We start from the raw sequence: 26,204 nt of genomic DNA, 5'->3' as shown, positions 1-26,204 counted from the left end.
GTTACGCACCCAGCCTAGGTGTAGGTGTACCTACATAAACGCAACTGAATGCAAATGCGTGCAATTCATATTATTCTACTTAATAACAACCCCTTATTAAAAATAATGTGACATTGGAAAAAGAAGTGTTCACCGGGCGATGGTTAATATGTAATCTTTTTGGGCAAAGTATGATAAAGGCAAAAACATTACCGAGTTAGTGTGATTAATGCAGTGCAAGTGCAAATGTGCAAAACACATACAGTCCAGGAGCGTCCACTGAGCTGCTTTACCAATTCATTTAATGTGGTCTGATGAGATTCCCCATTGTGTGCAATACATCTCAATTTGCTAATAAATGCAACTCCTCTCAGCATCCTCAGTACTGTCTTTATCATCTGTGAGGAGAACAATGTGCTGCATAATCCCCAGTTAGAGCAGGGGAGGCCTCCATAGCAACCGAGCTGCTCTGCAGGTCTGTTAATGTGTGTCTGCTGCCATCTAGTGGACACAAGCCATGCTGTATGAGGTGTAATGTATAGTTTGTACAATAGGGGTCGCTATACTGTCTTTTCACATTGCCATCAGCTTTGTTTATTCAGCCTCAAAGGGCCACTTTGGATCGCTGTGGGAACTACTCGCACTTATTAAAATGACCACTAGATGTCAGCAAATTACTTTTCAAAACATGCAGGTGAATTGTGATTATGGTATATTATAAATTGTTTTATATATATTAATAACATTTCCAATTTTCATTAATATACTGCCCCTCTACAGGTGACCGTCAAGTTAACGCTCCCTATTTCCCATCATCCCTATCCCTAATATAATCTGTTTTATGTATTTGTTTCCGCTTTCTCTCATCGTGTAGCACAACACTCCCATGGAATTATTTTGGGAAATATTGACAGCACCTGGCAAACAATTTACTCAGAGAGAATAAAACGTCAGGACACATTTGAATGGGGGTTAACAGCAATGGCAAAAAGGTGTTCAAAAGCCTGTGGTTTTGGTGTTTTACACAGGTTTTACTCATTGGTCCACTCCTACAGCTTTGGGAGGAGCTTAGCGCCTCAGCCTAATTGGACACAGCTTTGGGAGGAGCTTAGCGCCTCAGCCTAATTGGACATTGGTCAAAAATATGCCAATTATTCATAAGCAACCAATCAGAGAAGCTGCCAGCCGAGCACATACCCAGGGAGTTTCCTCCTGTCCCAAAACTAATGTGAAAACAAAACTATATATAGGTGTGTGTGTGTGCGTGTGTGTGTGTGTGCGTGTGTGTGTGTGTGTTTCCTCTGCTTCCAGCGCCAGCTGTGGGGCAGGATTACACCTCTCTCTCTCTCTGTCCACCTCCTCCCCTCCTCATCCATCCCTCTCCACCCTCACATCTCACTCCCCTTGCTCCTGAGTGGATTTTTTTCAGGGCTGTGCATATAGCCCCCCCCCCCTCCAAGCCCCCCACCACCCCCCCCACTCCTGCCTCTCGGACAGCTTTGCTCCACCACTTTTCTGCACTGTGCCGGCCTGGAGAGGAGTAAGAGAGCAGAAACAGGAGAGAAAAGAGAGGATTTGGTGAACCGAGGAGAGGCACCATGGCTGCTCTCTCTGCCTTGCTGAAGACCTGGGTCATTCTGCAGACCCTGAGCCTGGCTCTGGCCCAAGTGGTGAGTGGACAAGGGGCATAGATACCTTTATTCTGGGGTTCAGTGTGGTTCAGGGCCTCTGGAAAGTCTTGATGTGATGTTAAAGGTTGTCTTGGTGCTGGTGGAAGTGATCTAAACGCTGCAGGTTGATGTAACAAAGGTCTATCTGTGGTGATCATCTTGCTTTGTAGCATGCATGCAAAAGAAAGAGCTTGAAATGAGTTTTTCTGCTGTGGAGAAAAAATTAAACCGGACTATCTCCTGTGGATTATCATCCTTATCGTGTCTGGACTCTTATCTCTTTTGAAGATTAGACTGAGGAGATACTGTTGAAGGCAAGGATACGCCATTACCTGGGCTCCTTTTTTCGGCCTTGGTGTTTTTTTTCCTTTGAAATTTGGAGAGAAACGTTGAAGACTATTTTTGTTTTTCATGGCCGTGGCAAAGATGGACACAAGTGGGCATTGACACACGCTAGCTCTGTTAACTGAGCGTGACAGCCCCTATGCAAACAGACACCTATGTGAAATCAGCTCGTCGTCTTTTAAGGATTATTCTGATTTTGTTTTCACATTTCTTTCTTGAAGAATCGGATTTTAAAAAGCTTTAGCACCTGACAGAATTGGATGATATTCATCAGGCTGTGGATACATAGGGAGGGGGGTGGGGGGTAAACAGTGCCAGTCTCATGATCCCTCCTTCCACATTCCTGCTCATTCCTTTGATTTTACCCCCCTCACTAACCGATTGTATTCAATAATATCCAATGTTTCTCTCTATTTTGATTCTGTTTTTGAGTTTTATAAATGTGATATACACAATACAGTTGCATTGAATCTGCCAATGTTATGCTGGTCTGTCATGCATCACAGGAGTTAGTTAACTAATATGATTTTACACTTTATTTTTTACATTCAATAAAACATTTGTACACTTATTTAAATGTGATTAAGCCTTCTGGTATTACCTCTTACAGTGTCACCTTCAAATGCATGTTGATACAGGATTATCCAGTTTATATTATTGGCACACTAGTTACACAGTATAACATTTCCATGAATGTTCTTTGTCGCTAACATAGTGTTAACATGTCTTTCTGCCTGTGTTTCAGAGGGGTCCACCTGGACCTCAGGGCCAGGGCGGCCCACCAGGCCCCTCCGGCACCCCCGGGTCAGACGGCATGGATGTGAGTATCCACACAGGTTTGCCCAGCAGATCTGTCACAAAGAGCATCATTGTGCCTGAGAAATACCTTCATGTGCTGTGCTGCAGTCTTACCAGCAGAGGGCGCTGCGAATGAAAACACAGCGGCACAAAAGAGCTCTGTTCAGCAGAGAGAGGGGTCTTTGAGAAGGGACCCTTGCCTCAATCATGGGTTTGTGTCACAGTAATGTGATACATCTGAGATATTTCAGGGTTAACTACACACAGGTTGTATAAATATACTGGAAATGGAAGCTGCTGAGCTAGCAGAGCAGGGGGGAAACTGCAAGGAAAACCTTGAAGTTAGTCCTGTTCCAGAAGTGATTAGTACTTAGTAGATTCACTAAAACAACTCTGTTATTTTAATCTGCATTCCTATTCATGTAGTCTTTTGTTACATGAATAGGCATTCTGACTGATGAGTGCTGAGTTACTGTTAGTCCTCAGCATTTGGTGCCACCAGCTGGGTCAAGTTATTACATTAACACCTCCCACAATGATGCCTTGTCCAAAGTGGAAGGTGTAGCCTTCTCATCAGTACACTTTAACATGTTGGGTCTCTGCCACAGGATAGGTGTGATGATGATTTGATAGGAATCTCAGCAAGAACAATCTGATAAGACCTCATCAAGTTGATTTACAACACAATTACTTATCTTTTCAGCATGTGTTTCTGCCTGGAAGAACCTCTATGCAAGTTCAAGATAACAACACAACAAGTCGTAAAAGAAAAGAGAATCATAATCGGGTTTATTGCTAAGTAGGTTTTCACATATAAGGAAATTGATTTGGTGTATCAGTAAAAAAAATCTGTATAATATAAAAAGTCGTACAATATATCTGAGTTAAAAACAAAAGAAATGGAAGACAGTCAGACGTACAACACATGAATCAATATCACAAAAACAGGAGAAGCACTTAGATTAACTATAGTAAAAGGTATGATTAATACTTTTGAGAACCCGCACAGTGAAGTGTAGGGCAATTAGCTTCAGTCTATCAGATGTATCAGTGATGAATGACTCTGTGGTGATAGTTAGACACAGATATGAGAAAACTAATGAGGGCTATAAATGAGTTTAAAAGGTCACATCATACCCCAAATTACCAAAACATCAACATCTTCTCTCTGTGTCTGCAGGGAGAAAAAGGACCTCCTGGGACCCTTGGTCCACTTGTAAGTCTCTACTGCACTGTTTATTCAGAGTTCTATCACCATTTATTTTTAGAATTGTATTTATACAGACTTCCTGGTTGACAATAATGTGTTTAATTGTAGGGACTGAAGGGAGAGCCAGGAGAGCCAGGCCTCGATGGAGCGCCAGGAGAGAACGGCATTGATGTAAGTAAACCCACTATGTTTTTTAAGAGAGAGAAAACGTTATTTATCAAGTTGATTATTTTATGAAATAGTTGTATCAAACTGTATACTATTGTATTGTTTTTTTAAAGCAGGTATAATTTAGAACCTGAATGTTGCACCTGAAAATGGAATATGTAAATCTTCTGTGAACTTACTTTGGCAACAACGTGTTTTTGTTTATGCCAATAAAGCTGATTGAAATGAACAGAGAGAGTGCAACACTGACAGAAATGGCTTTTAACATGTTAATGTAATTAAAACAAAAATCAGTCTCCCAGTTTCTCAAATTCTCTTAACCCTTAGATGCATGAGTGACTGGACCCTACACTCTTCCATAAGTGGGTCAAAAAGGACCCGTAATAGAATAATATGTGTTTTTATGCCATTTTTGGTTAAGGAAAATCACTTGTATAATATTTAGTATTATATTTTGGTTCACACTAGAAATATTTTATGTTAAATGTTTCCCTATTTAGAATTTTTTTTTTTTTTTTTTACATTTAAAAAAAGAAAAATGAAATTCCATAGAAATGCATGCGGGTCATTTTTGACCCACTTATTTACTGTATGGAAGAGTGTAGGGTCCAGTCACTCGTGCATCTAAGGCAGTGGTTCCCAAACTTTTTGTGCCCAAGGCACACCAAAGGACAAGTACAAATCTCAAGGCACACCTATTGTGCAAAATAGCCCTTATAACACGTGTTATCACTCATATCATGTAAAATATCTGTAAATGTGCATAATTATTTACTAATGCCAAATAAAATGTGACAAAGACAACTATATTACTCGTGAAATATTTATTAACGAAATATTTCAGAAATTAATTTGAAACTTTATCAAATTAGGTTTCATCAAAGCAGCAACACTCATTTAAACCAGACAGGTCACAACATAAAAAACGAGGCAAAGGAAACTCAGCAGAAATTCAGCACAGAGAACTGTCAATGCAAGGAAGCTGCATTGTCCATTGAACAAATTATAAATGTAACATTTCAGCAATCAGCATTGAAACATGTGCTATTGTAAATATTTTGCCGATATATTACACTACTTCGTTACTATCTACATAAAGTAACTCGTTACTTTACTCGCCGAGCACATGCGTGAGTGGCAATAACTTTCCTTACCAGCAGGCGGCGGTAGTGTGTATTTGTCATTCAAAACAGACCACAACCGAAAGACAGAGAAGAAGAACAGACTACGTGATATAAACAAACAACAAATAGCGTGTGCGGTAGCTTCACCTTAGCATGTGTTCTTTGCAGGTGTTGTTGAGGTTTGACGTGGTGTTTCCAGCAGTGGTTAACAGCTTCTGGCCTGGACACAGTTTGCACCTCACCGTCACATTCCTGTCTATTCTTCGGACGAACTCAATAATAACCACCCCTCGAAAGTTATCGCTGACTCAGCCATGTTTATGCAACACTGCACATGGAGATGTGGACGCACAAGTCGCGCAGATTACGTACATATAAACCTACAAAGTACTTATATAATAAATTAAACGGTAATTATTTTTGTGTAGTTGTATATTGCAATAATAACGTATGGTTGTCACAAAATCCCACGGCACACCCGAACTTGACTTACGGCACACCCTTTGGGAATGGGAACCACTGATCTAAGGGTTAAGAGAATTTGGGAAACTGGGAGACTGATGTTTTAATTACATTAACATTTTAAAAGTTGGAATGGAAGCTTGGGGTAGTAACGGAGCGTCCACACAGCAGCGTGCGTTGACGCTTGGAGGTGGGCGTATCTGAAGCTTGGGGATTTTTTGCGAGCAACACGACCAACAACCAATCACATGAATCTCCTGCCCCCGACATACAAAGCAATAGCAATGTTAAAACGAAGTAAACTGGATATAAAATCCCCAAACAGGCGAAAACCTACCAGTTTCACCCACTGTCTCTGCCACCTCCCTCCATGCCTCGCTCCTCCGGTTTGTATCCCGGTAGATGAACAGAGACTGATCATACAGCACCGGGTGATTCACTACCGCTACAATGAATGTTCCCTCAATTTTTTTTGAATATGAGGAAATGACCTGCGTAGTCTCTCCCAGCATACACGCGGTTTGATTGGCTAGCGATTGTACTGGCAGATTTGAATAAACGGGATTTCATTGGCTGACGCCTCCGTCGAGGCGTCAAAAGTTGAACATTGCTCAACTTTTGACGCCAGCTACGCCAGCAACGCTCCACGTCGCTTCCCAAAATGCAGTTCGGCTAAAAGTGACGTCACCCCATTCAAAGTGAATGGGCAGAAGCGTTGGAAGCTTCAACGCACGCCGCTGTGTGGACGGGCCGTAATTAATACAAAAACTACAATTTCTTAAAATGTAAATAAAAAATTTGAATGGCATGATATCCAAAACATGTTTTTTGAGGAATAGCTTGAATATGAAATGATAAAAAAATGTAATTACAAAGATACTTCAAGAAAACCACCTCACCGGGTCAAAAAAGACCCACTTATGCATCTAAGGGTTAATAGGAGGAAACAAAAATGTGAGTAAACAAATGTGATACCAATCCCATAGGAATAGCAAGATCAGCATAAAGAAACGGAATGTAACAGAAGTCTTTCAATGAAAGCCAAATAACTTTCAATGGATGATTTTAGCCACAAGTTATTAATAATCTGTAAGAGAACAAAGTGATGCATTTTTCTTTTAGAAACAACATTCAAAGGATGTTGTACAAGGAAATAATTGTATATAGGCAGGATATATCCCAATGTTCACTGACAATTATATCAAACTTTTAGGGGGACCCTGTCGTATACTTTTGCACACTAGTGGGGCCGTATAGCAATGTTTTGATGAAAGGTTCCCTGTGTTATTTGTATAAATCTTTGCTGGTGTATCCATGATAATGCACATGTCATGTGTTTCGAGTGACAAAATAGACCTATGTATATGGAGAGTTGTTACAGTGGAGATTGTATTAGTGTCAAAACAGTCCTTATCAACAGTGTGGTTTGCTCGTTTGTTTACATGTGAGCCTACTACTGATTTCAACCATAGCATATCTAGGACTTCAAAGCAATAGTAAGTAGCATTTGTCAAAACAATCAGAATTGAGTGTCCACTTTCAAGGAAGATATCTCCTGGATTCTAGACATTGTCTGGCTTTGCAAACGACAAATGGGGAAGAAGATGTATACATATTTCATTTTAAGCATGCAGACAATGGGTTTAATGAGAAAAGTAGACTGTAAATGAAACAATGAAACTCAAGAAGATTTCAAACGGTTATGAAGTCAAGGTTTGATACAAAATACATACTCATCCGAAATGTATGTTAGTTAGCGACAGGTTGTTTTAACTTTAACATGATTTTTAGAGCACTTCTCCTTTTCCAAATCAAGATGTAACTACATAAAGCAACTCCACATTTGCAGATAATTATCGTATTAAAGCATTCATAAGTTCCTTGTGAAATGGACCCTCAACGTGGGGATTTAGTAATTACAGCTTGTTTTCACATATTTTTCCAGAAATGAGTTTTGCCGAGGTAAATGGAAAGCCTTGTAAACAAATGATAAGCACGTCTACATGATGAGATTAATATACCAGACTTCTGTCAAAGCCATTATCTCATGATGATTCCTGTTAAGTCTGTGATAATCACAGGTAGAGAGGAGCCGCAGATATACACAGCCAACTTCGTCTTACAGTATTTTATAGCTTCAGGGCACTGATCGATTTAACTTAATACTTGATTTGTAGTGCAGCTACAGTCTGGGTTGGAGGTGAATTGAGTGCCAAAGCCTCTTGGTCACATGCTTACAGAAGTACACACACACACACACACACACACACACACACACACACACACACACACACACACACACACACACACACACACACACACACACACACACACACACACACACACACACACACACACACACACACACACACACACACACACACACACACTCATGCATTCCTCAGAGATTTAGTCAGTAATCCGCCCTGGAATCCCAATCTCAGGTTTGTTTCCTAATTAATCGCAAAAACAGTGTCAGCTTCGATTAAATCTGTGATAAGTCCTTTTTATAAGGTGAATTCAGGTCCCATATACCCCATGGGAAACACAGTGGTAAATAATATTGTAATCTTAAACCGCTTCAATGTCTTTTAATGGCCATGTTTCCCTCTGCATGTCGAGCCTATCTGCCTGCTAACATGTCTCTCTGTCTGTCTCCAGGGTCTGATTGGAGCAAAGGGGGATCGCGGTCCTTTTGGAAACCCTGGCCCGAAGGCAAGTGTCCAAACCTCCACCTGAACACATGATTAAAAAGAATCCATGTGAAAAACCTGTTTAACAGCAAAAAAAGAATAACTATTGTGGTCATGCTCCCATAAACGTGTCATATGAAAGCTGAACCTAACAATTAACCCCTGTTAACCAGAGAGTAAGTAACTAATGATGTGAGATCAGGCAGGTCACTACTATAATAATATTGTTGTTGTCTGTTGCCTGCAGGGTCAATCTGGACCCACTGGGGAACCTGGTCTTCCTGTAAGTAAATCATTTATGTATTTGCTGTCATTAAGTAACGAGTGAATATCTTATATGTTTCAATCTCATTCTGAATGTGTGGGAATACGTACCCAGACTTTGTACTCAAGCGGGACCTTTTGTGTTATTTGTCCTGGACACTATTTCCCCATGCTTTTGAGCCTACATGACTAATGGGGGTAACAGTTTTCAAACTAGTCCAGTATTCAGCGAGATAGCTGTAGACGGCTGCTGCTAAACAAGCTTCAAAGTATCGCTCTTTGCAATTTCACAGTCAATGTACTTCAATAGAAGTGCTCCACTTAGCCACTGACACTTTGGAAGGTCAAGTACAGATTAAATATAATCAAATGTTTTGGCTTTAGCTTCATTCGGTCTGTTAGTCATGCATGTTGATACAACAGTGTCAATTTTAGCTAAATGTTAATTTGGGTATTGACAATCTTTTAGCCAGAACTGCTGCCAACTAAATCACGATTAAGAGCTCTTACTAGGTACAGCTTTTTTATAAGGGGTCACAAGCCGAAAATGCTGGAAACCACAGGCTTATTGCATCATATTTAATATATATAAATGAAACGTAATAAAGAAAATAATTACTACGTAGTACAGTACCCGAGTAAAAGATACAATATGACAAATTATATAACATTTCATCTTCATCAAATTGTCATAATACTTATGAACCTGAGAGATGCAGGGCTAAATTATGCATCGCTTAAGTCACGTCAGTTTCCAAACAAACATGTTTTAAACCAGCTGGTCTGACAGTGGCAACCTCCTGAGTCTCTGTCTTCATGCATGGATGCCTGACCAGCTGTGCCCCCTTTTGGGCTTCATCTACCCAGATGTGGCAGATGCCTTCCGAAGCTGACATAAGCCACACTTCTACAGAGTCCTTAATAGAGAGGAATGCTTACATTATGCATTAGATATCACTGCAAAAAGAAACAACCAATATACCAGCACTTTATCTACTGTAGCACAGCCTAATACCACTAGATGGTGCTCAGTGTCCACCCAAAACTATAAAACATTAAGTCCAGGTTTATCCAATGTTACGCTTGAATGAAACACTATTAGGTAAATCCCTTGTTTAGCATTAACAGGTGGGGGGGATGTGCGTGAACATCAAGCTGCCTGCTCAGACAGGAGACCCGACCTGTGGGCCACTCTTCCTCCAAGAAGGCTTACTCACTTAATTACTTTGTTTATAATTAATTCCAAGCAAAACACACAGCGAACATAAAGTGATTGCGCTGTGCGTCTCTGTTCTTCTCGAGCACTGTTTACCCCGCGCTCTGACACTGCAAACATTACTGAATTACTGCCTCCATTCATAATTGGCTTTCACCAATGATAATTGATACTTTGATGGATTGGTTCCACTTGTTATGCAGTAGTTTAACCCCTCGTCCCTTCTGTCCACGCAGGGACCCGGCCTTCCAGGATTGGCTGTAAGTAGCTTGTTTGGTCGTTATCACTTAATTGCTTTGATGTGTGGACATACTTTTGTGGATGCTGGAATGTGTATCCCTTGTGTCTCTGTAGGGCGCTCCAGGGCCAATTGGTCTTCCAGGTGAAATTGGAATAAACGGACCAAAGGTAGGAAAACAGTTTTATTTCACTGCCTACATGATTTACAAACCTCTCAAAGAAGTTAAGTTTTCTTTACTGTGACGTTCTTATCAACAACTTCTTTCCATCTGCTTCATTTAGGGTGGCATGGGATCATCCGGAGCTTCTGGACTTCCTGGACCTCCTGGCAAGCCAGTAAGTTGTAGAGGAAATATCTTATCCATCCTTTATCTCTCTGATTCATAGTGGAATGATCCTGATATTAAAATGACCAAAACCTGAATAGGTTGGATTGCTATATAATAGCATCTTCTGAAAATACACTAAACAACATAGAACAAAACGTAGTAACTTTAAACTACTGTATAATACTCGGCAGGTCCCACCAGTACAGTACTCTAAATACACGTATTAGTCATTTCCCTCTGGTGGAAAAACTATGCAACTGTTTCAAAATACTTCAACCATATATTGTCAAATACGTTTTTTTGTGTTATTTTAGGCCTTGTAACTAACTCACCAGCACTCACTATGGTATAATCTTGCTTGAAGTGAATATATATGCACTTTCCTTGTTGTTCAGAGTTTAATTCTTTATGGTTTTTGCACTAAATGGAAGTCGCTTTGGATAAGTGTTATGTAATTTAATGTAATAACTAATATCTACAATAAGCTATTACTGGCTGATGGATAAACAGTGAGTTAAACTGTGTTGAATGGATAAACCTAAACCTTTTTTCAGTGATGTTGATGACATCAGGCTACTAGAAGCCCATCACGCTAAATGCACCATATGGTTACATCAACGTAATTGCAGTTACATTGTCTATAGATATTCCTAATAGGATCACTGTGCAAAGAAAAACTCAACATCGCATCGGCTAAAGCTATGTTGATAGTGCTCTGTTCTACAAAACCAGCAGCAATTGACATGCTTTCATAATATACTCGAGGATAGCTAAGCAGCTAGCGCCGCACAGTGCTGCTTCATCGGGTCCCCGCAGACAGCAGGGGGTGAATTATCTCAAACATTTTTGAGCGCTACACTTTCAAGTCTATTTTTCACCGGTGTGTGTTCTCCCCTGTGTGCATCTCTGTGTGCTTCCAAGCAGTGGGTGTGACTTTCCACCCATGGGAGTGTATTTGTTTAGCTTTAGTGCTGTCCTAGGGTAAATAAACCCCCATTAGATCAGTGGGCTGTCTCATCTGACTGTAGCAGGAATACATCAGCCCCCTGAACAGATACTTTACTTCCTAAGTCAATCTATAAACAGATAGAAGGAAAGATGGAGGGAGAAATAGATAAAGAGAGTGCTGGCTCAGCTCCTGGGAGCAGGGGCTACTGTGACCAGGTGACTATCTTCATCCATCTGTCTGTCCGTCTAGGGGTCTCCAGGGAAGTTCATCGGTGGAGAGGAGGGAAGTGCCGACTTCCAGGTAACACCTAACGACAACACTTGCTCTCAAATCTATTTTGACACAATCTCGCTTTTCATAATCCATATGTTCCCTTCTCCCGACAACAGTGCCCTCTTAACTGTCCGGCTGGAGTTAAAGGCCCCCAGGGACTGCAGGGAATCAAGGTGAGGCTCTTCAAGTCAGCATTTATTCAGCAAAAAAAATGTATGTTACATTAAAAAAAAATTATGACACCCTACATACGTTCTTTTGCCCTCTTACAGAATCGATTTTAAAATTATATTGTTAACTTCTAAAGCATTAAATGGTTTGGGACCCCAATATATGTCTGACATGTTGCCCTGTTACGAGCCCCCTAGAGCTCTGAGATCATCGGGAGCGGGCTTACTCATTGTTCCCCAGCTCAGAACCAAACACGTCAAAGCTGCTTTTAGTTTTTATGCTCCCCACAAATGGAACAAACTTCCAGAAAACCTGAGGTCTTCACCAACGCTGAGTTTTTTTAAGTCGAGGCTAAACACACTACTTTTGACATCTGCTTACCCAGAAGCCTTTTAACTTGTTTTTAGCACTTACCGTATTTACAATGTCGTTTTTAAACTATTTTGTATCTCATTAATGCATTGTTTTTATGAAACTGTTATTCCATTATGTTTATTTATTGTGTTCCTCTCTGTATCATGTAATGATCAATGTAAAGCACTTTGAATTGCCTCTGCGTCTGAAATGTGCTATATGAATAAACGTATCTTACCTTACCTTACCTCTAGGGACACAAAGGACGTGCCGGAGTTCTCGGAGAGCCTGGCAGCATTGGAAAATCGGTGAGCTCTGCAGAATGGATACACACAGTCAAACACCCGTACATGTACATGTGGCGAAACCCCCTACCATTCGGGACCAGCCAAGGTGAGGATTAGCTCTAATGAAGCCCCCCCAGAGGCACATGACTGGCACTAATCTGGCTGCGATTAGTCAGACCCGGGCCTGCAGTCAGCATGCAGCGAGCCAGATGAAAGGGGTGCTGAAGAGCCAGGTATACGGAGAGGAAGATGAGAAAGTCAGGGTTCACGAGCCCCCTCCCCTCGCTGTATTAAGCACAGTTAATGAGCACAGTAGGTTGTAAGCCGCAGTGCTTCTCAAAGTGTGGTCCGCGGACCACTGGTGGTCCGTGAGCGCCCCCTAGTGGTCCGTGAGTATATTGGTAAAATTTCACATTTGAAATAAATAAATAAATTTAAATTTTCCGCAATCTCGCGGGAATATCTCCGCAATGGAACGAGCTTAAGTTTCACTTTCGATTGCATGATATAGCCCAGATAAGCACCTTCATCACACATGTTGCCACTTGTTTGTACACTTTTCAGGCAATTTGTAAAAAACGATGTGTTTTTGGATATTTGTGGAGTTAGGTGGTCCACGTCCGCGATTTGTTTTTTTATTGGTTGAGTGGTCCTTGGTATGAAAATGTTTGAGAAACACTACTGTAAGGGAACTGCTAGACAGGACTCAGGTATTAGCCTCTGATCTTCCAACAAAATAAGCCTCTGATGCTAAAAAACACTCCACTGTACTCCACCCTGACACAGGGGTGCAAGGTGGTATGTCTCCCTCTTTTCAACTCAGCATGGGCAGTTTACATCCCCACTAGCGGTTCCATTCCAAACACAGATACCTTTTCTTCTTGTTATATTACTGATGATAATGTGAGTCAGACCAGAAAACAACTTTATTTTGAATCTGCTAAAAAATAAAAATATAGTAGCTAAAACGGGCTAATGGTCCAAACCTTTGTTTTTGATAGATTTGACTAGCTTTATACCGGGCAAACAGGATGCTGCTCTGGGAAGTAAATTAGGTATTTATTTTACAAGACCAACTAGATGAACCAGAAATATAAATTAATAATAAATTAAACTATGAGTATCAAATTGGTTTAATAATAAAAAAACAGGTTGCATTCTGTGTATTCTGTGGATGTTTCAAACAGGTAACAGGTGCATTGACTTCCAGTCGCTAGGAAGTAGTTAGAGTCATATAATCAATGGAAACCACTACATTTTTAAGTGAACGTGTGTTTAAGGTGGACATATATTTGGCCAGACCCAATTTAGCTATTACCTTCTGCTTCAGTTATTCATGCTAATCTAAGCTAATCACCATCTGTCTTCTGCTGCTTAAAAACAGTCCTGAGAGATTGAGTCATCTAACCAAAAAGGAGTATTTCACAAAATCTCAAACTGTTCTTATAATAACACAAGCATTTAGAACTGTTTTAGCTTCGCCTGATGTTTGTTAATTGAGTAGCCTATGGTGGTTGTTTCCCCTTTTACAATTAGATGACCTTTTTAACAAACTTGAACATGAACATATGCAACCATCAATGATCAGTTCAGACATCAAGAGCAACCAGCTGCCATCATAGACTGGTTTTAGCTGGATCTCCTTTCTGGCTTTGAATTTCTTTGGTCAAACTTTGTGAACAATGTCACTCAAATAAAGAGAGCAGCACAGAAAGAGACTTACTAATCAGCCTGTTCTTCTTCCTTTCCTCCACCAGGGTCCCAGGGGAGAAATTGGCATCTCTGGGGAGCAAGGCATCCCAGGACCTCCGGTATAATAAGAGCTTGTTTAAGTCACTTGGCAAAATAACACTGTATTATCTCGATCTGACAGAACGTCCTTGTTTAATTTGAAGGGTCCGCTGGGTCTGAGAGGTTATCCAGGAATGATGGGTCCTAAAGGGGAAGCAGTAAGTAAAACCATTCTCTTTTGTTCACACATCTAACTTTATTTGTCCTCTTTCTCTTTGGTCACGAGGCTGTTCTCATTCTAAGAAGAGCACCAAGGAGGCACACACAGACCTGCCCCTGCTATACAAACATCATCCATTACCAGCAATGGGGACATATGGAAATGATGCTAACACAAATCTCTCCCCTCCTCTAATGAGTTGGGGTTGTCTGGGTCCACAGTGCCTCCATCTGTAGTTAATGATCCGATGTAGCCATCCGTCTTACTGTTAACATTAGCCGCGTTAGCCAAGTTAGCACCCCGGCTTAATGCCAAAGCAAGAGTGGCTGTGTAGCTCCCATTAGTGAAGTGAGTTAAGCACTAATTACCCCTTTATCACAACGAATAGTAGGCTACTGTGACTTAGCATCCTCCCTGATCTGAAGTGACTGATGGCCATTTCTTTGTTTTCCCATAGGGGCCCCGCGGCTACAAGGGCATCAACGGACCTGTAGGAATTCCCGGGCCTCCTGTAAGAACACTCACCAACATTACAATGACATTAAAGAAAAGTACCCAGAATAAACCTCAGCTAATCTAACTTCTTCTCTGTTTGCAGGGTGAGGAAGGACCCAAGGGACCACCTGGAGAGGCAGGCGGCAAGGGAGACAAAGTAGGTGACTCTCCTAGCGTTGAAATACATACTGTTGAAAAAACAATGAAATATTTCTACTGATGTGCAATGTTCATTCGCTCACGCTGGTTTGGTTATCTTCTGCAGGGCAGCCGAGGTATCACAGGCCCACAGGGTGCGGTTGGCAAGAAGGGAGAGAATGTGAGTGAACGCACTTTTATTTGTACATGACACAGTCGTGTTCAGAAAGTCTGCCAAATGAGGTCCACTGACTCCTCTGCCTGCTTTTTCAGGGTCTGCCGGGCATTGACGGAAAGGATGGCACACCTGGTATCCCTGGAATCAAGGTAAGTGCTGCCAGCCGCAATAATGATGAGAAAAATCCGGTCGCAGCAAAAAGGCAATTTAATCTTCTTCTGTTCTCCTTTTTCTGCAGGGCGGCCCTGGCCTGGCTGGGAGGCCTGGTGCTCCCGGTCCTCAGGGGCATGCGGTGAGTGATCCTGCAGTGTTTCTTTGGGGTGGGAGGGTCACAAATTCCACTAAAGGCATCTGTCTGTAAAGGCTTTTTATCACTCAGAACACGTAGAGGGTCAATCTGTACTCCTCCATTCAACAACGCAGCGTGAAGCAGCCTGTAATTTCTGCTATGTTTTCTTTTCTGGGCACTCATCCAGGTAACAGTGACCCTGTGAACCACGCTGTTTTAGAATTCAAACCACCTTGAAATAGCATTCTACCGCCCAACACGAGTGATTTATCACAATCAGCACTGCGTGTGTGTGTGTTTGTGTGTGTGTGTGTGTGTGTGTTTGTGCTCGTCATTCTGACTAAAGGGTAATGGAGCATGAGATGCACACTTGGCTGTGTGGTCACTGCAGTGACACTGAGGCTGCTGCAAACTCAAACACTATAAGTTACCCTGCTTTATGCCCTACTGCAATATATACCCTCTCTCTAACACACACACACAGACACACACACACACACAGAGACATACACACACACACACAAAATCTGAGCAAGGTAAGGTGTATGTCAATAGCTGACACTGCACGTATTTCCAATGTTTTTACTCTATTAGACGTCAGCAGTATCACCACCCTCTACTATCACCCCCATACTAATATCCACTGACATTACCAGTTGCATTTTAAATATAATTTCCTCCATTTCAAACATAAAATACAGCAAATTAAATATATGTTTTCCTTTTGAAGAGTTTTTTGGTTTCCTCTGTGTGCAGGGATTACCCGGCGGCCCAGGGACAAAAGGAGGACCTGGAGGGAAGGTTAGTAATAATATATTGTATATATATATTGTGATGTATTGACCTTCTCTACTTCTCCTGGTGTTCATTTGTTTTAAATCTCATGATCTCTCTTTGCTTGTTAGGGCGAGTCTGGACCTCGGGGCCACGTTGGAATGCAAGGCACCTCAGGACCTCTGGTAACCCGCACATATGGATTTTTAGGATATATTTGTGTTCTTATATTGTGCAGTAGGGTGATCTTTAACTGTTCTCCTAGGGTGAGCCTGGTGTTCCTGGCGAGGCTGGTATGGAAGGCGTTCCCGGACCCAAGGTATACATCCAGAATTATCCCTTAAAAGCTCTAAAAAACTGCAACTTTTAAAACATACTCACCTTTCTTATTTTTCACAGGGCGACAGAGGCCAGCGGGGAGCAGTGGGTCCACAGGGAGTAGTCGGCAAGCCTGTAAGACACCTCTTTGCATATATTTAAATGTTCACTCACCTGTGGCTTCACTTTCCTTTATACATTTCATTATCTCTTTACAGGGAGGACAAGGAGAGAGAGGACCAATGGGTGTTCCCGGTGCTCAGGGTCTCGGTGGAACCAAGGGAGACAAGGTCTGTGCGTGTGTGTGCATAATGAAACACATATATTGCTTTATAAAACAGGGCAGTCATACATTCAGACATTCAAACACACTTGAATTACCCAGACGTGTCCATTGGGGGCAGTGTTCACCCGTGAATAAAAGTCACACCAATCCACAGTAAATCACCGAATGAGGCGAGCGATATAAATAAGCAATATAAATGATAATCAGAGCATCCTCATCTTCCATGTTTTAGAGATGAGACTACATCTTTCTTACTTTGTGATCTGCGGTGTCATAGCTTGAATCAATATTTAGTTATTTCTTTTTTTGAGGATATTAATATCCAGATTTAACCACATTTACGTGTACTAAAACCATCCTTCTTTCCAGGGTTTCCAAGGGAAAGGCGGGTCAAAGGGAGACGATGTGAGTAGCAGTTTTTAAAACCGGATTGTCTGAAACTGGTCTCACTTTGTTGTATTCCTGCTCCAGTGCTGACAAATATTTCTGTGAGTCAATCCTTCTCCATCCGTCCTCTTAATCTTCTCCTCTCTGCCGCTTTTAGGGTGACCCCGGTGTTGAGGGATTGGCTGGCGAGAATGGTGATAAGGTAAAAGTTGTTTTCGCACAACCTAAAGCTGTTTCAAAACGTTTTGAACCACAAAGGAAGTCTACAACACTCCAACCACCTTAAGATAAGAAGGTCTTAACATATTGTTACAAAATGCATCAGAGCAGACTACAATATACAGTAGAGGAAAATGGATGAACTATACAGACGTTAAGACAAAGAGAGGAAGTCTGTTTTTGAATTTCCAAGCAAATCCCCATAATAGTCCAGATGGCAAATGAGCTATTTACATGGCAGTGAGGCAATGATGCACGTTGGCTCTGTAAAGCAGCGTTTTACAGATTCATATACAATATTCGTTCTTGAATTATTGCTCAATGAGTGTCTCTGATGCGGAAAGGATCGCTGGAAGTGATGAATGAGAATATGATATCATCGTTTCCTTTCTCAGGGTATGTCTGGTGAACCCGGGCCCAAAGGACAGGTGAGGATGAACTGTGTGCAAAAATAATATCTTAGTCTTTACTCTAGGGTTGTTCATTTTAGTTTGAAACATCATCGCTTTTCATCAGGCTCTTTTTTTTACTCTATGAATTTGCTCATCTCTTCACAGCAAGGAATCAGGGGTGAAACGGGACACAATGGACCCACTGGAGACCCCGGTAAACCTGGAGACGTGGGCCCCTCAGGACTGCCCGGCCCCAGGGGACTGAACGGAGAGCGAGGAGTACCCGGCATGTCCGGCATTTCAGGGACAGCGGTGAGTTAACTGTGCAATATATACCTGGCTGCTAAATCCTCAGAACTGTTACAGGATGTGATTTTTGTAAAACTTTTGTTATTACAATTTTTTTTATGCTACTTAGGTAACATTAAGCTGTCTTTGGCTCTTTTCTGCTGTAACAATGTAAATGTCCCCTCTGTGGGACTAATAAAGGTATTCTGATTCTGAGTCCAGTTCTCTTTCGATCGCACTTCCGATGCACGATTCCATCTCTCTGTATCGCTCAGACTCCTCTTCCTCTCTCCAGGGCCGCGATGCATCAGACCAGCATATTATCGAGGTGGTGCTGAAGATGTTGCAAGGTGAGCCTCCGGACCTCGATGTTCACCTTTGATGTCCTCAGGGGGGGGGGGATTAGATTACTCTCGTCTCCCGTCATTAAAGGTAATTAAATCACCAATGTGCTGCTGTGTGGGTTACAGAGAGGCTAGCTGCTGTGGCGGTGAGCGCCAAGAGGGCGGTGCTGGGTGGAGCTGGTGTGATGGGACCCCCCGGCGCCCCTGGACCCCCTGGATCACCTGGTAGTCAGGGGCAACATGGCTTACCTGGATCCCGCGGCATTCCCGGCATGTTCGGAGGGCCTGGACAGGTCGGAAACACCGGACTTAAAGGTAAAGAGAGGCAGCGGAGCATCAATATGTTTGAAATATGACGCATATTGTGTTTAAAGTAGAGCTTTCATCGAGCAATTAATCAGGATTGTGAGATTTTTACGTTCATTTGTTTAACAACAAATCCACGGGGATAGCTGACTGCGAGACTCCACAGAACTTCGGAGTTCACTAAAGATTTGATAATTTTTTATTTATGTAGGTTTACAAACTTTCGTTCTCTCTCAAAAACAAGGGGAAGCTGCCATCTGCTGTTAAAGGATTGTACTTTAAAGTGCACCTATCATGATATTTTTAGGCAATAGCATAGGTCTCAGATATATAAAAACATATAAAAAACATGTCTATGAAGTGTTTTGCTCAAAACACCAAACAGATCACCCATTCTAGCCATGCCTCATATCCCTCTATTTCACTTCCTGTTTCAAAAGTGCTGATTTTGGGTATAAAGCTTTAAAAAATTTAAAATTTGATACAAAAATAAAAAAGGAGGGGTCTGAGCTCATGCGGGACCCGGCAGCTACCGTCTAAACTAAATACTGCCGTGATGAAACGCCATATCATGGATTATCAAGGATTATCTCTGAAACAGTATGGAGCTCAAAGGCTTTCTCTCTTGCCGGTTATACCACAAGGTGAGTTCCTTTTTATTTCCTGCTTCTTCACACACATGCTCTCCAGTACAGGTTAGCTCTGAGTGTTAGCGATGCTAATGTAAACACTGACCATATGAGGTCCAAAACAGTCGGGCATTGTTTCTGATAGCAACGTTTCTGATTGGGCCGTGGGTCCACATTTCCGATATTACGTCATATCGGACGCAAATCTGGATCAGCTCCGTTGTTCCCCCGTTTTTAGAGATTTGGGTACGGAGGAAAAGAGAGAGGGTTTTATTTTCTGACGCTGCGTGGGTTCCCCGACACACCGGGGACACATACTTATGTATACAAGACATCAAAAAGTGCATTTTATATGATAGGTCCCCTTTAAGTTAATCAGATGTAACAAGATAACAAAAATAATATTCAGGCAATACACCAGCTTTCCTGCAACGGTTATTAAAAGACCTTTGACTGTCAAACACTTCTTTTGAGCTCATCCTCCTCTGTCTCCCCAGGAAAGAGAGGACTTAAGGGAGAAAGAGGAGATCCTGGTAAACCCCATCCAGGAGCACCAGGACCCCCAGGAATACCAGGTAAGAGCTGTGGAAAACATTACACTGAAGCACGCACACTGAATGTAAAACAGTATGTTACGCTGACAAAAGAGGAGAGGGGGGGTGCAAAAAGAGAGAGCAGGTATTACCGCTCCTGCCACAGGAGAGGCTGCTCAGAAGCATTTTAAAAGCATCATTAACTCCAGTCGTTTAACAGATGCTCCAGGAAGAAAATGTAATATTGCAACAGTACACACTTATTCAAACAGAAAACACACTCCCCTGTGCCCGCAACTTAAATATATGCATACAGAACACAAGGGTAATCAGATGTGGAGATTTCAGATCTCAGAAGCCTGGAAATCGTCTTAAATCCCTCCTGAAATTCGTTACTTCAAGACTCCTCAAAATCAAAGTCAGTATAAACAAAATCCCACTTCAAAATGCTGGTGAGCGGTGGGCAAACCAAAGTTATTATTTGGTCTTTTAATGTCTTGTGTAGCTTTTGGGAAATGTCAAATATTTTTATAATATAATATCATACAAAATTCCTACTTATTTCTCGTGATAAGAATAGCAGTTATTAAAGAAATGACAAGGAATTGGTTAAAAGATGATAACTTAATTACCTCACAATGGAAGACTGTAGTTAATGAGAAGTATGGAATGGAGAAAATACCCATTATTATCAGAAACCAACTTCATATCTTTGATGGAAGATGGGAACAATTTGTGAAATTTAAAGAACACAAAACATGTATAATGACCAGGTGGTAAGATCTGAAGATATGTACTACTGTATGTTTTTCTTTACCTGATTTGTCGATTGTTATGAACAGAGGTGGGAAGTAGTGGAGTACAAATACTTTGTTACTTAAGTACATTGTTCTGGTATCAGTACTTTACTCCACTACTTATTTTTCTGACGACTTTTTACTTTTACTTCTTACATGTTGAACACAAATACCTGTACTTTCTACTTCTTACATTTCCCAAACAGCTGGTTCCTTTAGTCTGAATGTGTGTTTGATGCGTGATCATTATTATTTAGAGTCATTGCGTGCCTTGATTTGAACACGATCTGTGTATCCATCATTTCCTGGTCTTCTCTAAAGAAGAGGGACCAATGAAAACGTTGTCATGTTGCCGTTGTTCAGCATGGACAGCATGTTCAGCATTCATTAGCTAACAATGACATTATTGTTCTATTAATATAAAGGGAGGTCAGGTACTCTTTAAAGCAGCTGCTAGTTATGGGTACTTTTTACTGAAGTACATTTCAAAGCCCATACTTCTTTACTTTTACTTGGGTAAAGAAGTTTAGTCAGTACTTCTACTTTTAGTAGAGTATTTTTAAACACGAGTATCTGTTTCTACTTGAGTAAAGGATGTGTACTTTTGCCATCTCTGGTTATGAAGTTCATTTATGTATCCAAGTGTTTATTTTGTTATGTATGCCTAATTTCTTAAAATGCAAATACAAATAAGTAAATGATCCTCCTCCCACAGGTCCTTCTGGTGTTGATGGTGTGGCTCGGGACGGTAGGCACGGTGAGCGAGGACCCCAGGGATCAGCCGGAGAGGCGGGGTACCCCGGTAAGGCGGGTGCAGGGGGTCTCCCAGGGTTCTGCGAGGCGGCCATGTGCCTCGCTGCGTCGGCGTACACCTCCCCCAGACTACAGGAGGCGGGCCGCATCAAAGGACCCAACATTTAGAGACCTGCTCTCCATCAGCAGCTCAACACCTAGAGAGAGGGGGGAGGAAAAAGAGAGGGAGGGAGACCACTCCTCTCTGTAGGACAACACCGAGGACCAAGGGTAAGGGACAATAATGAAAAAGTGACTGGATGTATAGCGCCCCCTCCTGAAACTGAAGTTTTTGACTGGCGGGACATACTCTCATCTTAACCCCCCCACCCCCACATCACCATGACAACAGCAGCACCCACATCCTTCTGCAGTCTCTAGTGGATGATGTCAGTCAAATATCCCAGCCCTGAAAGAGGAACAGATTTGAAACCAGGCGTGGTGGAAGGTGCTTCTCTGTTTCACCGCGGTCACTTTAAATGTTTTTACTCATGCAATATTTTATTTTTGAGACTTGTTTTGAAGTTTAGCTGCGCTGCCTCTTTTGCGACATCACACATGATTTCTTAAAAGTGTAAAAAAGGACCAATAAATGATTGAAATCGACCCTCCGTACCGTACTGTAAAATGTTTTCTCATCTGTAAGCTTTAGCCAAATCCTTAAATCACTGTGTGTACCCCATCCCCCCCCTCCGGCTTTCTTTTCCGGAGCCTCATTTTTTTAAACTAACGACTAGCTTGATCTCATCCTCTTGTTGCCTGGCAACAGCATATCCTGATGGGCACTCCCATCTCCCACAATGCAGTGCTGTAAATCTTTGTAAATGTGTGTTGATTATAATGTAGGGGGAAAAGGAATGGGTTACGATGTGCACCAACAGATATCCTGTGTTAATAATTTCAGCGAGTAATAAAAAGTTCCGACAGATATTTAACGACTTTTCCTCGAGACGAATCAGCCGAATGTGCTTCCTATGCCACTGTCAGCCTGCACAGGGCGTCAGCTGTTTAATGACTGATTTATTTTCATCAACACAAGCTATTTATTGTTCTTCATATAATCATCTGTAAAGAGGTTGGCTGTTCAGGTCAACCCAAACCAATAAAGAGGAACCTTTTATAAAATCGAACGCTTTTCTGTATCGTGTGGGGAATGGACACTTTCTCAACTCCTTTTCTTGTTGTTTCTCCTATTTAAAATCTTCAATTCATGCATGTAAATATACTCCCGTTCTTCCAAAGCTGCATATGTTCAGCTTTTGTCAAATATTCCAACCATTCCACAAAACGACGTTACCAACTCTTATTGCTCTAATGCACACTGTTATAGCAAAGGAAAACTCACTTGTTTTAAAGTTTTGCTTGAGATTTGTATGTTTTTTGGTCAATTGTGTCATAACATGTTAACATGATGGGTTGAATAACAATGACAGTAATGTAACCTACACACCATAAGAGTTCAGAGAAGCCCCCCCGACCCTTTGGTGCCTCTGAGTGGTGGATGTAGACTCAAGTACTGTACTTAATTAGAATTTTGATGTACTCGTACTACTTTACCTGAGTATCTTTAGTTATGCATACTCTCCTCCACTACATTTTGGAAGCCTATATTGTAGTTTTTACTCCTCTAAATTTGATACATTGAAGTATATTTTGATGCTGATACTTTTGTACTTATACTCAATTTTGAATTCAGGACTTTTACTTGTAACAGAGTATTTTTACAATTTAGTATTGCTACTTTAACTGAAGTAAATAATCTGGGTGCTCTTCCATCACTGCTTACAAGAAATATTAAACAAGAAGAAACAATACCTCAGATATGGAAACGGAACAAAGAAATCAGATAAAAGACAAACACGATAAGGGTACAAATATTTGCTAAACAACACGTGTTGACAATAATAACAGGAAACAGCATATTTGAAAAGCAATTTAATTCAGTATAAAAAAATAAAAAACAGGAAAAAAAAAAAATACAGCAAAATGTCTACGTACTACAAAAACATTGGTGATACTTTTCAGAATATGTTCTCTCTCCTTGAAGGCTTGGTGGTTAGCTCAGTGATGCGTTACAGTATTTCTGGTAAATGGACTCAATAATTGCTCATATTTTTTTAATCAAATGCCTGTAGAAGCAGACAGATGGCTTTTACAGCCACTTGGAATCCACAATGAGATGCTTCAAAATGGCTGCATGTCCAAACATACTGCAGTTAAATGACACAAATGCAATTTTCCTTTATAAATAATTGTCCTTTGATGAACACAATATTCAATTAAAAAGCTTATTGGCATTAGAAAAATATCCTTTCTACTTTTTTTGATGCATTGACAATGAATAAAATAGTGGCTAGCCATGCGTTTGTCTTCCTTTCTGTTGAAATAGTATAAAAATCCACTATATATAAATATAAATATATACAAAACAGTCGTACCCATCAAAAAGGGGTATGATTGCAAAGTCAGTTTCTACAGAATTGAAATAATTTTTGAGGGGATTTCTATTACAAGTCAAATTCAAATGTGTATCACAGCACTAAGACAGAATATTATAAATGCATAGTTTAACTCTGAGTGTGATTCTGTGAGGAGGGAACAAAGATATCAGAGGTGCAAGCAAAGTGCTGCCGTAACTGTGTGTATTCTCCTGCTGCACATTTAGGCAAAGAGAATAGAAACAACACAAGAGGCCAGAATTAATCAAGGAGAAGAAAATAGAAATTGTGATTCCTGTCACCTCCCCTGGATTGCTTGAAATTGTACAAAAGGAGTGAAACACAGCGAGAATAAAGAGGCTATGAAAAGAAAGAATGATGTAATGAAAACAAAGTGCTGCTGGTGTGTCTTTGCAGGCCTCATTCCAGCGGGGCCCTCAGAAAGACATTGTGGATTTTTGTACCATTCAACAACAAAGGATGGGTAGATTTAAAAACTTTGGATCAAAGTCTTTGACTTTGAGCAGTACTCCACTTCCAGCCATTTACCAGGGGCCCTTGACTGGGCCCTTGGGACTGTACTCCACTTGATGGCTCATACAGTCCCCTGGATTACACCGGCCGTCGCTTCCCCTTTTCCCCGTCTGCCCAGGGGAGCCCGAGACCCCAGGAACACCCTGCTGGCCCACGGGACCTGGGGGGCCAGTCTTACCGTAGCCTTGGGGCCCGGGGACACCTGCAAGAAGGGACATAGAATGATTGACGCACGATGCTCCATAGAGAACTCATGTGGAAAGTTAAAAGAATAGTTTGGGTGATATGCACATGTCAAACGAATCATTTAAAGCTTTATCTGTACTTATAACTCACTGTTTTGCACCAATACGATGCAAAAACAAGTAAATAGTTTATCTCATTTATTAAGTGAGCATGGGGAAACATTTCAGAACACTTTTGATCATTTGATGTGTTTGCTCTTTCAACCAAAACCACTTGTTGACCCAAAATACATAAACGCTTTAAGTAAAGTGATTTAAACTAGATGATGATTACCGATTAAGAGCGATGCTACATCAATATCCTAATAGCTTGCAATTTTCCAATCAACAACCAATGCAAACTCAGTAACTAGCATAATGTATGTGATGTTAGCTCATTCCTACAGCAGGGTTTGGATCAGGTCTAGTGGAAAACTATTACAGATATAAGTGCCTAAACAAAATGAGACAATAGATTTGGCAACTTTTAGAGCATTGCAAAGGAATTGGCAGCGCTGGGCTCGGTTTTTGGTTGGATCATATTTTAATCTAGTTTACTCAGGTTTGAACACAACATGGCTGCCTTTACTACTTCCTGATCCCTGGTCCAGTGGGGTACATTACCTGGTGCTCCTGGAGGTCCTATGTCTCCCATCTCTCCTACACCCTTATCTCCTTTTACTCCCTCTGGCCCTCGTGGTCCTGCACAAAGACACATGTGGTAAAACGTTTAGAGTTAGCTAATGATGACACCTTTGTCACTGTTATGGTGCTTGAAGGACCCTAGGTATACCGGGGAGTCCTTGTCCTCCTGATCGTCCTTGTCTTCCAATCTGACCCGGGGATCCAAGTGCCCCCTGGCTCCCAGAAACACCTGGAGTACCGTCTTTCCCTGGGGACCCGGGCCGGCCTGGGGAGGCCACCGACTCTGGCATCTGCATGCGAGACAGGTAGTAGGCCATTCTCTCTGAGGAGGGAAAACATGCATTGAAAAACAATGAAGTAGCAGTAAATAACAGAGGTGTCCCAGAGGAGACATGGAATAACTCTTTAAAAAGGGGAAAAAACAACTACTCTAGAAACTGCAAGAATATACACAACAACATTCACATAACAAGGCACATGCCCTCACCATCGAAGATCTTGATGACCTGCTGGCGGATGAAGTTCTTGACTTCATCATAATTGACTACAGCCTGTTTAAGAATCGAGAAAAAAAGAGAAAAACAAAAGGGTAAACAATAATCAAGGAAGATAATTAAAAACTGAATTATTTACAAGAGCAGATGGAGCTAGTGAGCGCCTCTGGCCCCTGTCCTCTGTGACATCAAACAAGCTGGGTGTTGCATTATTTGGAGGA

The 26,204-nt window shown here is 41.4% G+C and overlaps 2 protein-coding genes across 2 annotated transcripts in view; one reads left to right on the top strand and one right to left on the bottom strand.

Annotated features, from left to right (window-relative positions):
* The first annotated feature begins 1,441 nt into the window (after window positions 1-1,441).
* col9a2 (procollagen, type IX, alpha 2) lies at window positions 1,442-22,775 on the top strand. The gene is made up of 32 exons (XM_034236710.1): window positions 1,442-1,649; window positions 2,740-2,814; window positions 3,973-4,008; window positions 4,111-4,173; window positions 8,418-8,471; window positions 8,697-8,732; window positions 10,166-10,189; window positions 10,284-10,337; window positions 10,452-10,505; window positions 11,697-11,747; window positions 11,837-11,893; window positions 12,500-12,553; window positions 14,290-14,343; window positions 14,428-14,481; window positions 14,941-14,994; window positions 15,082-15,135; window positions 15,244-15,297; window positions 15,390-15,443; window positions 15,533-15,586; window positions 16,340-16,384; window positions 16,489-16,542; window positions 16,623-16,676; window positions 16,757-16,810; window positions 16,894-16,965; window positions 17,331-17,366; window positions 17,506-17,550; window positions 17,963-17,995; window positions 18,125-18,271; window positions 18,543-18,597; window positions 18,718-18,906; window positions 20,024-20,101; window positions 21,572-22,775. The coding sequence occupies exons 1-32, from the start codon at window positions 1,578-1,580 to the stop codon at window positions 21,775-21,777; spliced, it is 2,076 nt and encodes a 691-aa protein (XP_034092601.1). The 5' UTR covers window positions 1,442-1,577; the 3' UTR covers window positions 21,778-22,775.
* Window positions 22,776-23,568: 793 nt separating this feature from the next.
* col16a1 (collagen, type XVI, alpha 1) overlaps window positions 23,569-26,204 on the bottom strand; it is a 64,438-nt gene continuing 61,802 nt past the window's right edge. The window contains 4 exon segments of the mRNA XM_034236739.1: window positions 23,569-24,822; window positions 25,469-25,546; window positions 25,638-25,811; window positions 25,977-26,040. Coding sequence (XP_034092630.1) covers window positions 24,632-24,822; window positions 25,469-25,546; window positions 25,638-25,811; window positions 25,977-26,040 — 507 coding nt within the window. The 3' untranslated portion in view covers window positions 23,569-24,631.

The sequence above is a fragment of the Gymnodraco acuticeps genome, unplaced genomic scaffold (genome assembly GCF_902827175.1).
Source record: "Gymnodraco acuticeps unplaced genomic scaffold, fGymAcu1.1, whole genome shotgun sequence".
Classification (NCBI taxonomy): domain Eukaryota; kingdom Metazoa; phylum Chordata; class Actinopteri; order Perciformes; family Bathydraconidae; genus Gymnodraco; species Gymnodraco acuticeps.
This window is presented reverse-complemented; position numbering and strand designations above follow the sequence as displayed.